Here is a 14,304-nt window from a genome sequence, read left to right as displayed (position 1 = left end):
CTAAAGAAATTCATTGAATACAACGTACAAATTATTAATTTAGAATCCAATAATTTAATAAGACTAGAATCCAGAACATATAAGCTTTAAATTTTAACTCCACCTCTAATATGACATACAGTCATGAATTAATTCCTACGTTTTTTTTTAACTAAATCAAATAAGAGTATTTATGTATAGAAAAGGAAAGGTCGGTCCATATGATTATGAAATATGAATCTTACTGAATGGGTACAAAAGGAGACAGACTGTAACTAATTAATCAAACAAACATGTAGAAAAGGATGAGCAGTACTAATATGCGCACATGTTAGTCAGCTTTGGTAAGCCTAGCTTAGTGCTTATAAAAAAACTCAGATGTTCTTGGAATTGATGTGTGTCAAGAAATTCAACAAAGGAAAAAAAAAAAAAAATCTCCTTTTGAGGATTAGAAACAAAATGGCTACATTAGGCTATTTGTGTCCTTTAATATTGATGTGTATTCTAGGGCTCCTAGGATCAAACGATGCTCAATTGCAACCAAACTTTTATGCAAAGAGCTGTCCAAAAGCAGAGAAGACTATTCAAGACTATGTCCAGAATCACATTCCAAATGCTCCATCTCTTGCTGCTGCCTTAATTAGAATGCATTTCCATGATTGCTTTGTCAGGGTAATTATTAATTACTATATATGTCTTGTTATGTTTCACTTGAATATATCATTTGACAATTGCATAGTAGTTATGCTTATTTTGATCTTTTCTCCTTTTTTGGGTGGCGTTAATTTGCGATTTTGCAGGGTTGTGATGCTTCAGTGCTCCTGAATTCAACATCAAGTACAGGAAGCCAGACCGAAAAAGTGGCAATCCCTAATCAAACACTGAGAGGCTTTGATTTCATTGATGCTGTGAAGAAAGTAGTTGAAGCTGAATGTCCTGGAGTAGTCTCTTGTGCTGATATCGTTGCATTGGTTACTAGAGACTCTGTTGTGGTCACTGTAAGCCAAGAACTTGACCTATCTAATTCCCAACCTCTTCCTAACCATTTAGGATATTTACACAAATATACATTTTATATAGATTAATACTTCTAACCATTCATTTTCAATTAATTATTATGACCATCTTCTTCTTGGGCATGATAGGGAGGCCCTTATTGGAATGTGCCAACTGGGAGAAGAGATGGAAGAATCTCTGACGCTTCTGAAACCACAGATATTCCAGCTCCATTCAATAACTTATCTAGTCTCCAGTCTTCTTTTGCTAAGAAGGGCCTTGACCTCAAAGACTTGGTTCTATTATCAGGTAAGCCAAAACTAATTCAAATACTTATCACTTCTTCTCGTTATCCCCTGACTGTCTGCCAAGTGAGGTAATTAATTAAGTGTATCGATGCTGCTTATGCAAAATCCTGTGTCGCCACTATATAGGTGTTAACAAATTTTCATGGACAATATATAATTCTTTCAGGTGCTCACACCATTGGAATCTCTCATTGCTCATCATTTTCAACACGTTTATATAATTTCACTGGAACTTTTGGTACTCAAGATCCATCTCTAGACAGTGAATATGCAGCTAACCTTAAGGCCAAAAAATGTAAATCACTCAATGATAACACAACAAAAGTTGAGATGGACCCGGGGAGTATCAGGACATTTGATCTTAGCTATTACAAGCTTCTACTCAAAAGGAGAGGACTCTTTCAATCTGATGCTGCCTTGACAACAAGTACTACAACAAAGTCATACGTCAACCAACTCGTCGAGGGATCACTCAAAGAGTTCTATACTGAATTTGCTCAGGCAATGGAGAAAATGGGAAGAATTGAAGTTAAGACAGGCTCTGCTGGTGAAATTAGGAAGCACTGTGCGGCTGTGAATAGTTAAGAGTAGTCTTTGTTTCATTGTTTTTTTTTTTGGTTCTACGGCTTACGATATTGTACGAACCTTTTGTGAAGATGATTTGGGCCAATATGTATCATGTTCCTTTTTGTATTTTTTTTTCATCATATTCCTTTTGTATTTATTAATTCTGTTCAATTTTGTAACTTGATGGTTGTTAAATAAACTATATATGATGTCAAGAGCTCTTGTAGAAACTGAAAATGATGGTATCATTCCTAACTGGAGTTTGTTTAGCCTTTTAAACATCCACTTTTTGCATAATTAAGGGAAAAAAGAACAGAAGAAATGAAAAAAGAATAATGAAAACCTACTTTTTTTCGGACATCGTGAATTTCCAGTGTGTATTCCTTTTTCTTTTTCCTTTTTTCTCTCTTTTTATAAGTCAATTGAGGAGTTTCAATAAGCAACGATGATTATTCTTGCTTGTTATGAAGTACGTATTGTATGGTCAAAATTCGCCTTTAGAATATTCAGAGCGAGATAGCATTACGGGAAGAATCCTCAAGTCAAGTACGTTCAATAGGGAAAGGATATTAAAGAAAATATTAAAGAAATAACATTACGGAAGAATCCTCAAGCTATCACTTGTTAAGACGGTCCGAGAAGCTGCACGACCCGCGGTCGAAGAGTCGATGAAAGTCGTAGTCAAGATGTCAACAAGGATTGAGTACGTTCAATAGGGCAGAAACGACTAGTTTTCAAGATAAGATATTAAAGAGAATATTTCCTTGGATATTCTCCACACTTGTACTTTTAGGGTTTCTTGGAAGTATATGTCCCCTATAAATAGAAGAAAAAACAATGATAGGGGGGATATTGATTTTTTGTAAGAAAAGCACTTTGATAAAAAGATTCGGTCTTCACTCGATACAAAGATCTACTTTTCACTGAAATTCTTATTTACACTTTACCTCCAGATCCGAGAAATCCTCGATTATTCAAAGATTTGTTTTTCAATCATTGTTAGGCGGAAGGTTCATTTATTGATTGAATCATTCCCCTTATCTACTTAAATGCTATTTATTAATGCATATCGAATATTATATGCTACACCACTGTTCTTGGTTTTTCAGATTATTTATCACGTGGTTCCTTTACTGTCCGCATAAACACCTGTTAATTGCTTTTTCTAATATTAAAATCTAAGAATATTATTATTAACTAGTATTAACCTTTGTTTATATAAATTTAATTATTTGAACCAAGATTTATATTTTTGGTTAAATAATTTGGCGTCGTCTGTAGGGATTCCTTAGTTAAAATTTTTAGTTTCCTCTTGGTGTACAACTAACACGAGACACAAACGTCACAAAACCCAAGATCTCATTTCTTTGTGCATAAAAAACTCTACATGGCAGGTAACCGAGAAGAAAGAACGAGAATAACAAGTGACATCCCAGCCAACCTCATGAACGTCATCAATGAAAGCTGTGAAACAGTGGGTGAGGACACTACGCCCAGTGCATCCTCCAGGCGAGATGGGTTACCACCCCCACACTGTAGCATAATGAAACCCCGTGGCAAAGGAATCTCCACGTCTGTAGAGGAAGTGGCAGCCCCAGCTGTACAAAAACTCCTCGAGGCATAGCTGACCAACACGCTAACGAGCATCCTTAGCAAGTCCGCTCCAGGCGTGACTGCAGAAACCGCAAGGACTTGCATGATACAACAAATAGACGAACAATGCAACCCACATCTCCCTTCAACGATAGGTATTACTCAAAATGTCATTGACAATGCAGGTGACAGTGCCCTCATGGCCATCCAAAAAGGATGGAAGAAATGGAAAATGAAAACAAGGCGCTCCGAGATCAAATGAAAGAACACCAAGAAAGGGTCGAGAAGATACCGAGCGCTCCTAAGTTGTTGTCGAAGAGGGACGTCGGCCGGTTCGTCGAGCAGCTCTACAATGATGATGCAAAATTGCATGCCATACCAAAAACCTTCAAAATACCGCCCTACCTCAGGATATACGATGGCACGACTAAACCTAATGATCATGTAACTCATTACGTCACCGCCATAAAAGGCAACGACCTCACCAAAGAACAGGTGTCTTCCATTTTGCTGAAGAAGTTCGGCGAAACCCTCACAAGAGGGGCGCTAACCTGGTATTCACAACTACCAGCACGCTCCATAGAAACTTTTCAAGAAATGGCCGACAAGTTCGTAACAACCCACACTGGAGCCAAGAAGGCCGAGGCGAGAGTGAACGACATATTTTCTATTAAACAGTCTCTGGGAGATGTACTGAGGGATTTCCTCGTCCGGTTCAACCAAGTAAGGATGACGTTGCCATATGTATCCAAAGGGATAGCGGTCATAATTTTTCAGAACGGGCTGAGTAGTGATGGTTTAAGAGAAACTAAAAAATTGTTGAGTTGGTTGATGAAGTACCACTTGGGATAAAATCCACAATGCTTATTGTGTCGAGGTCCGTGCAGATGAGGATGACCTCAACGGACCAACCCACTGATTTACCTCGGTACAAGCCGAATCAAGAAAGGATAGAAGAGACAATGCCAAAAGAGATCATCCAGTTCTATGACTTAACAGGGAATGACACCAACCATATATTAGGACGGTTGTCGCGCCCCCCCCTCCCCCCGCTATGAAGAAGGTCCATCCAGACCAAGGATGGGAACTTATCGGAATGACAGAGGTATGCCCCCTATTATCTACTCACATTTTTTGTGTGTCACCTACAGAGATAGTCTACGCTCTGGAGAAGCTTGTGCCAAAAGTGAAGTGGCCGATAAATATGAGATTGAACCCAAACACCAGAAAGTCCTACGCCCTCTGTGAGTTCCACCAGGAACGAGGGCACAAAACCGAAGATTGCATCGCCCTGAGGTAAAAAGTCGTGAACATGTTACGACATGGACACCTTAAAGAGCTGCTAAGTGATAAGGGGAGAGCCAATTTTGTGGGAGGACGCAAACACCAAGGACCACCTAAGCCACTCTCGCCAGCTCGTACCATCAACATAATCATCGGCAACGGCGATGACGCCTCTATCAACAGTGTGAAGTTCACCACTACCCACAAACTCAAGCAATCTATCACTCGTGAACGGTACGACAAACTCAAACAAAGTATCATCTTTGACAAGTCGGACGCAGACAGTTTGGCTTTTCCTCATAATGACGCCCACGTTATTACTTTGCGAATTTTAGATATTTTGTTAAACGCATTATGATAGATGATGGGAGCAGAGTGTGTGTTATCCATCCCCGAGTACTTAGCCAACTGAAACTCAAGGATAAGATAGTACCTCGCTTCATCACGCTAACTAGTTTTAACAATGCAGTTGAACAGACGTTCGGAGAAGTTACACTCCCCGCTTTGGCTGGCGGCGTGACTTTGGAAATAACATTCCACATCATGGACCAAGACACTGCGTACAACGCCATAATGGGAGGGCTGTGGATACATCCCATGAAGGTCGTCCCCTCCAGCTTATACCAAGTCATCAAATTCCCAACTCCACGGGGAATATTCAGCATATGAGGTGTTGCACCCTATTTTGTACTAGTCAAGACATGATTCAACTTGTAGTTTCTCTGTTGTTAATAAAAGAGAGTCAGCGCCTAATATTTAAAGATATACTAAGGTACCTATTACTAAGTTATGTTCATTACAGGTCTACAAAATGGTGAGATTATGGGTAAGGGTTTTTGTTCTTCTAAGGGGAAGGTGTTAGGCACCCCTTAAAATCTACCGGAGATAGCTCCATAGGACCTAAACTAATTTTAAGGACTCAGTTATTTACACTATGCTTTGATTATCACTAAGGCAGGGCTTGCTATATACTAAAGGAAATGTATGTGTAAGGCTTAAGAAGGGTATGGGATTATAAAAGAGTTATTGGAGGCTATGAGAGTTTTGAAAGTGATATATATTTTAAAGCTTAAGTTATTATGTTAAGAAAAGTGATTATCTTTGAAGAATTGATGCTTGAGTAATCTTAAGAATTGTTTGTAAGAAATATGGTTTTTAAATGTACCTTGATTTTCAAAAAATCTGAAGAAGCGAGTCTTTGGAAATTCATTTGAGACTGTCCGTTATTGCCTTTTTTTTATAAAAATCTGACTTTGTTCCTTGTTAGTGACTCTTTCATAATTTTTTTGAAAAAAATCTGTCGTTTTGATTAAAGACCTGAGATTTAAAACCTTAAAGAAGAGTGAGTATATAAGATGAACAAGTTGAAATTAACATGAGGCGAAGATCAATTACTAGCTATTTTCTTTTAAGTCCTATATTAATTAGGGTTTGCCAAAGTTTTATGTAATACTAGAGCATAAAAGAAAAACACATAATCTAATATATGAGTGTTAAATAGAAGAGGGCATCATATGATAAAACAACAAGGGCAGTAAGCGAACAATATGAAGGCTGTAAACTAAGCTATGAAAATGATGAACAATAACAAAAGAAGTAGGGAGAGAGGATAGGATTCTAATGATTGAGCTTCAGTAAGGTAGGCCCAGCGATTTGAGAGGTGCGACTATAGAAATATTGGACTTCTTCAAAGGTGCAGCAAGGCTGGTTTGGGCATGAGTTCCTTAAGAACTCAGCAAGCCCAAATGTACACATGCCCAAAAGAGTAAAAAAAAAAGTTATTATAATATATTCCATATTCTTAGCATTTTCAAATGCACATGACAGGTATATAAATAAATAATTGAAACAAGGAAATGATCAATATGGTGGGAAATTATATTAATGTGGTTGCTTTACGTAGCAAATAATCCACATTGAAAACTTTTCATTGTCATTGAACATTTAACACCTAAATAACTAAATATGTCAATGAAATAAGAGCTAAGGAGGAAGCGCCACTCAAGGTCAATGCCCCCTTTGGATCCCCCGACACTTCAAAGTTCCCAAGGGACTCAAGACCCAGGGGCAATGAACCCCACTCCCAAATACCCTTAAACACTAACAACATATTTTCTTTACAGGTTTGAATGCCAATGAGGCCCTTCCAAGGCAAATTAAATGCTAAATCTTTACCTACCACAAAATATACTTTCCTTCCTAACATAAGAACATACAATCTATACTGAATTACCAAACAAACATGTATTCACATGAATTCTAAAGATCTAATTCTGAAACTCATGCTGGTGAACATTAGAAATATCATAAACATGTTACAAAAGGCTAAGTCTATAGTAAGGAAATACTCCAAGAAAAGGTAAAGCTATAAAACAATAATTCATCATATATAGAGGTTTCATAGGTGTTTATGACATGATCAACTTTCTCAGGAAGTCCGGACTGCAACAGGGAACTCTTAAGCATCAAGATCCTAATGGCATTAACTTCAAGCAAATCATCAAGCTCAAATAGTATCAGCAAAAACCCTTATGAGACTTTAGGGATTAGACTTGGTTTTTTAAATTATCAAGAGAACATAGACTAGGATAATTCTAGATAGAATGTATAACCATGAATTAAGTAAGAACATACAGTAATTAATTAGCTACTTGAACATCTCAGGTCAGTAATAACCTTATGCAGACAGAGGAATCCTTACATGTTTTGAGAGTTGGATAAAGCAAAGTTACAGACAGTGGATAGGTATTACATCAGGATAGGTTTTAGCTCAAAACTTAATTCTAAGTTAGCACTTAGATACAAAGATGATCATATTTTTTTTTACAAGTTATAACTTAACTAGGGCATAGTAGCTAGGTTCTTTTGCATGATTATCTTGAAGATAAGAGACATGAGACATCAAATAAGCATGCTGCTGAGGCTGTTGACTAATCAAAAAAGCAGTTAAGTTCAGTTTATCTAATTACCAGTCTCTATAACTGAGAGGAAAGGACAGAATCCTAATCATATTATGAAGAATGATGACACAACCTTAACATGTGTGTACAATAGGATTATAAAGAGAGGAAAAGAGAGGTTTAGTTCAAATAAGATCATGTCAATAGAAGAAACAAGCAACTAAGCAAAATGAAAGACCATAGCAGCAACAGTCTAACAGCCTTAAACAAAGGAGATGGTATATGAACACTTAGAATTTCTGCCCAAGGTTTAAAGGGATAGAGAATATAAACTGAAACATCTTAAGATTCATTTCAATCATAGTTATCAGAATATAGTTCAATTTCAGAAACTCATAAGCTACAAAGATGCAACGGGCAAAGAACAAAAATGCAATAGACAAAGATAAGGGTTATTGCATGCCAACAAAGCTTATAAGGTTCATGTAAACATGAATATATAACAACTTAGATATGTAGACTGTTGGAACTCAGGAAATAAGATCAGCAAGAATCAATTATGGTTTAATCAACCATCATTTAAAGACTCATAGCAGGACAACTAATCACAAGCAGTCGTTAAACTACCAGAGCATAAGTATTAACATATTAAACACCATAGGACAACTATAATATAGAGAACCTAACTCAGCAAACTTGTATCATTCAAAGAAATGAACAAAAGAGAAAAGTGAGAGAGGTGCTGACCTTTTTTAGGGCAGCAGACCAAACGAGAGATCGTTTCAATTTCTTAAGATCCCAGAACACTTAAGTTTAGACCGGCGATAGTACTCAGCAAATATAAAAAGGAAAATAGTCAGAAACTTTAGGCTAAACTTCTTAGTGTTTTTTTTTGTGTGTATCTCTTTAATGTTAGATAGTTGACTCGTGATTTTTCTCTTGTTAGGTGGTATAGATGAGAACATTAAAGGCTTTTATTTATAGTGCCATTAAGGCTCTAAAGGTTCAAAGAATTCGAATCGGATAGCAGAGAGTGACTCATTGTCACACCCCAAACTCGAGGAGCGCGACCGGCGCTCAACCGAGTGAACCCGGTCAAGAAAGCATGTTAGATACTTTCTACCCAAACTCACTTATGAATAAAGAGAATATATATTTTGGTTAATTAAGCAGTAAGTAGACTATGTATACAATACCAATTCATTACCACTAGTTACTTCATTTTAAAGTTTCAAAATACACACCCCTTCATAGTTTGAAGTAGAAGATGTAACACACATACAACATTACTATCCTGACTTTCCCAATACCAATACACAACCCATACCATGTATACGGAGCCTCTAATAGATATAAAAGAGTACAATGATAGTATCGGCAACAAGGCTCCGGCTATACCTCAAAACACAATGCATATGGAACAAAAGATGCACAACCCCGGAATAAAGTGGGGCTCACCAAGTTAGCTGGAAAAAGAGTGTACTGCTATCACTGGTCAATGCCTCCGATTATGGAACCACCTGTATCCATTAAAGATGCGGCGCCCGAAAAAAAGGGGACATTAGTACATGTCGAATGGTACTAGTATGAAAACCAAAACATATATTCAAAGACTTTGGAAATACAACATGAATATGATAAATTATGGTAACAATAATAGGGCTTAAATAGCCATAAAATTCAAAACATATTTATTAAGAACTTCCAATAACATTTATAAATTTCAAGTCGGGGATCCTCTACAACTACCTTTACACGGACCGGCCTTGCCACCTCACCCCAATGTATGCGGGTGGAGGTGCAATCACAATAACAGAACTCCTACTCAAAGCGGCCCCGCCGCGTCACCCCAATATATACGGGTGGAGGTGTATTCACAATACCACAACTCTACACAAAGCGGCCATGCCGCCTCACCCTAATATATACGGGTGAAGGTTTAATCCTAGTACCATAACTCTACACAAAGAGGCCATGCCGCCTCACCCCTAGTGTATGTGGGTGGAGTTGTAATCCCAATCACAATATCTACACAATTTGGCATCATATCTTTCATTTGAAACACGACTTGAAGTTATAACATTTAGATATGCAATCCATACTTTAAACACATTCTCAAAATAGTAACACAACATAACAATAACATTTGGAACATGTTCTGAACATATATCTTTTGTCACAAAGCTTATTCGGAATAGTCGATTTATGAAGAACAACTTGGAACTTACAAGGATAAGGTGGGGTTCAATTCTAAGAGAAGAGTTTAGCAAACATACCTCAAATTCGTCCCTTAATAATACTACAATGATCCACTACACTAAGCAACCTCAATCTACAATAACAACATCCAATGGGGCCAATATTAGTAACAAATTCCTTAATTTAGGCCATTTAGGTATTTTATCAACCACTCAGTAGACATGAATATTATCACCTTTTAACCATAGAATTAGTTCATCCAACTACTATCATTTACCAACAATTTATCCTACCATCATTCTTAAACAATTCATAACTTCCAACATCACATACATGACCATCCATCCACACCCAACCAACAACTTTCCATCAAATAATCATCTTTCAATCTCTACAATGGTTATGTATTTAAATTGGAAACTTATGGCTTCCAATAACCATACCATAAGTTCCAATACTTAATTCATACTCATATTCCCATAATATATCCATACATGTAAATCTAAGGGTGTAGGATTACCTTTTGGAAGAAATATTGCAAAACTATTCTTTGAGTTCTTAAAGAAATTTCTTGAAGATCTATGTATTTTATGGAGGATTGAGTTAGTTTTAGGGTGGAATTAATGGAAAGAAATACCAAATTAGTAGGAATTACTCACCTTGAAAATGGGGGAAGTTGGAGGTCTTGAGAGAGTGTAGGAAAACCCCAAAATTCGGCCAAGAGAAGTGGGGAAAAATGAACCCCGAAATGAGTATATAATGTTTCGGGCCCCACAGGTGGCGTGGGGCGCTTCCTGTGGCGATGGTTCCAGAACCTCACGATTACAAGCACCAGGGATAGTGCCCCATGCTACCCTAGGCTCTGGCGATGGGAAATCATTTCTATTTCGCCCGGAAATGGGCATAACTCTCTCATACAATGTCCAAATTCGATAATTATTTCTGCTATGGCTCCGTAATTTCCATACGGATCTTTCTAATGCTTTAATCAAAAATTAATTTGGAGCTAATTTGGATATTGTGATACCACTTATACTCAAAGAAAAGACGTCGAAACATCCTAGAAATATCCAAATTAAATTTTGGGCATACGCCCGAGTCCAAAATCATCATCCGGACCTAACAGTGTCATCAAAACTCCGTTCCGAGGTTGGATACAAAAAAAACTCAAAATTGGTCATAATACATAATATGAAGCTACTCAAGACTTCAAATAGTTGAAAGGAGCGTAAATATTCAAAATGAAAAGTCGGGTCGTTACATTCTCCCCCACTTAAGATTATTCATCCTCGAATGAGGGATAGAATTTGTCATTAGCATCCAATGTGGACCAACTACTAATTCACACACACCAGCAGTTTCAAAATTTGGCTAACTCCCTAAATTTCCAAATATTTCGCCAGAGTCTCCCTGTAACTGGGCCTATCTACCTGTCAGAGAATCCCATAAACCAATCCTAACAACATATACATAATATGATGACGCAATATCACATGAAAACAGCACTAATCGTGGCCTCATAAGCAGTATATATTACTAGAAAAGGAACACCCTTAGCATAAGCTGTATAAATGATACATAATTCAAAGGGAACAATTTCATAGAACAATTACATAGCTATTCAAACAAATAAGGTTACTTCTTCTTCATTTCTTCCTCGGCCTCCCAGGTGGCCTCTTGAACCTGTTGGTTTCGCCATAACACTTTCACGGAGGCAATTTATTTATTTCTCAACTTTTGGACTTGCCGATCAATAATAGAAACTAGAATCTCTTCATAAGTCAATTCCTCATTAACCTCAATAGTCTCTATCGGAACAATGAGTGTCAGGTCTCCAACTACTTTCTTTAGCATAGACACATGAAATACAAGGTGCACTAATGACATCTCATGTGGTAGCTCAAGCTTGTACGCCACCTCACAAATTCTCTGAATGATTTTGTACGGTCCGACATACCTCGGACTCAATTTCCCTTTCTTACCAAAACGCATTACACCCTTCATGGGGGAAACCTTCAAGAATACCCAATCATTTTCTTTGAACTCCAAATCCCTGCGACGAACATTCGAATAGGACATCTGACAACTCTAAGTAGTTTTCAACCACTCCTTAATGATCTTAAACTTATCCATAGCCTGATGCACGAGATACAATCCTATCAACTCTGCTTCCCTAATATCGAACCACCCAATGGGAGATCTACATCTCCTACCATATAAAGCCTCGAACGGTGTCATCTGAATGCTAGCATTATAACTATTATTGTAGGAAAATTCTATGAGTGGCAAATGATCATCCCAGCTACCTTTGAAGTCTATAACACAAGCGCACAACATATCCTCAAACGTCTGAATAGTCCGCTTTGCCTGCCCGTCGGTCTGTGGATGAAAGGTTGTACTAAGATTCACCTAAGTACCCCAAACCTTGCTGAAATTTCTTCCAAACATTAGCTGTGAGTTGTGCCCCCCGATCAAAAATGATAGAAATGGGAGTGCCATGCAACCTGACTATTTCTTTGATATACAATCGAGCATATTGTTTCGCTATGTCAATATCCTTAACCGGCAATAAGTGTGCTAATTTTGCGAGTTGATCCACAATCACCCAAATCGAGTCAAACTTACGAGGAGTGTGAGGTAGTCCTACCACAAAGTCCATATTAATCATTTCCCACCTCCACATTGGAATTTTTTTGTTATGTGCCAATCCACCTGGCCTTTGGTGTTTGGCCTTCACTTGCTGACAATTTGGACATCTCGCCAAAAAGTCTGCTGCATTCCTCTTCATATCATTCCACCAATAGACTTCCTTAAGATCATGATACATTTTTGTGGAGCCTGGGTGCATGGAATACCTAGAAGTGTCAGCCTCAGTCATGATTCTCTACCGGAGACCATCTACATTTGGAACACAAAGACGCCCTTGGTACCTTAGTGTACCATCACCCATGCCAAAAAAAGGCTATGGTCTTATATTTACAAATCCCCTCTTTCAATTGTGCCAAAAATGGATCGTTGTATTGCTTTTCCTTAACTTCCACAACAAGTAATGATTTAGCCCTATTTTGTACAATCACTTGTCCTTCACTAGAATCCGTAAGACGAACTCCCAAACTATCCAACCGATAAAGCTCCTTGGCTAACGACATTTGATATGCCTCCAAGTGTGCTAAACTACCCATAGATTTTTGGCTAAGAGCATCCGCCACAACATTAGCCTTCCCCGGATGATATAGAATATCAATGTTGTAGTCCTTGAGTAACTCAAGCCGTCTTCTCTACCTCAGATTCAATTCCTTCTACTTGAAAATATATTGAAGGCTCATATGGTCCGTGAATATATCCACATGGACCCCATATAAATAATGACGCCAATTTTATAATGCAAATACCACCGTCGCAAGTTCTAAGTCATGCGTGGGATAGTTCTTCTCATGATTTTTGAGCTGCCTAGAAGCATAAGCGATCACCTTTCCATGTTGCATCAATACACACCCAAGTCCGATTCTATAAGCATCACAATATACTACAAACTCATTTGTATCTTCTGGTAGGGTCAACACCGGTGCCGTAGTTAATCTTGATTTCAACTCTTGGAAGCTCCTTTCACAAGCATCAGACCATTGGAAATTAATTGCATTCTGCATCATTTTAGTCAACGGAGAGGTATGAGTAGAGAACCCCTCCACAAATTTCCTGTAATATCCAGCTAAGCCCAAGAAACTACGAATCTCTATTGTAGTTATAGGTCTAGGCCAATTCTTCACAGTTTGAATCTTCTGAGGATCAACCTCAATCCCTTCACTAGAGAGACATGACCCAAGAATGTGACAGATTCAAGCCAAAATTCACACTTTCAAAATTTTGCATATAACTTGTGCTGATATAGGGTTTGCAGAACTACCCTGAGATGATCAGCGTGGTCCTCTCGACTTCGTGAATATGCAGGTATATAATCAATGAATACTATCACAAAGGAGTCAAGAAAAGGCTTGAAGACTCGATTCATAAGATCCATGAATGTCGTCGGGGCATTTGTTAGTCCACAAGACATCACCAAAAATTCAAAGTGCGGGTTCTAAAAGCTATTTTCGGACTATCCTGCTCCCTGATCTTTAATTGGTGATACCCAGATCATAAATCAATTTTGGAGAAGTACTTAGCACCCTGCAATTGGTCAAATAAATCATATATCCTTGGTAGTGGGTACTTATTCTTGATTGTGACCTTATTGAGCTGCCGATAGTCGCTACACATTCTTAGTGACCCATATTTCTTTCTTACAAAGAGGACCGGTGTGCCCACGACAACACAGTCGGCCGAATGAAACCCTTCTCTAACAAATCCTTCAATTGTTCCTTTAGTTCTTTCAATTTTGTCGGTGCCATCCTGTAGGGTGGAATAGATATAGGTTGCGTGCATGGCATCACATCAATCCCAAAATCAATTTCCATGTCTGGTGGGATCCCATAGAGCTC

At 38.0% G+C, this 14,304-nt stretch overlaps 1 protein-coding gene across 1 annotated transcript; it reads left to right on the top strand.

Moving 5' to 3' along the window:
• The first annotated feature begins 276 nt into the window (after positions 1–276).
• Positions 277–2,105, top strand: LOC104108143 (peroxidase 3-like). Its single transcript, XM_009617128.4, has 4 exons — positions 277–651; positions 780–977; positions 1,125–1,284; positions 1,450–2,105. Exons 1-4 carry the CDS (start codon positions 358–360, stop codon positions 1,866–1,868), a joined length of 1,071 nt encoding a protein of 356 aa, XP_009615423.1. The 5' UTR covers positions 277–357; the 3' UTR covers positions 1,869–2,105.
• Positions 2,106–14,304: the final 12,199 nt, after the last annotated feature.

The sequence above is a fragment of the Nicotiana tomentosiformis genome, chromosome 5 (assembly GCF_000390325.3).
Source record: "Nicotiana tomentosiformis chromosome 5, ASM39032v3, whole genome shotgun sequence".
Taxonomy (NCBI): Eukaryota; Viridiplantae; Streptophyta; class Magnoliopsida; order Solanales; family Solanaceae; genus Nicotiana; species Nicotiana tomentosiformis.
Note: the sequence above shows the minus strand (reverse complement) of the source record. Positions and strands in the feature narration are given on the sequence as shown.

What these genes read in the sequence shown, in the direction of transcription:
- LOC104108143 (XM_009617128.4), top strand. Translation starts at nt 358, where the DNA reads ATGTTCTTGGAATTGATGTGTGTCAAGAAATTCAACAAAGGAAAAAAA. An exon ending in GAGACTCTGTTGTGGTCACT is followed by an intron (nt 978 to 1,124) that starts GTAAGCCAAGAA and finishes TGGGCATGATAG; the next exon opens with GGAGGCCCTTATTGGAATGT. An exon ending in AGACTTGGTTCTATTATCAG is followed by an intron (nt 1,285 to 1,449) that starts GTAAGCCAAAAC and finishes TAATTCTTTCAG; the next exon opens with GTGCTCACACCATTGGAATC.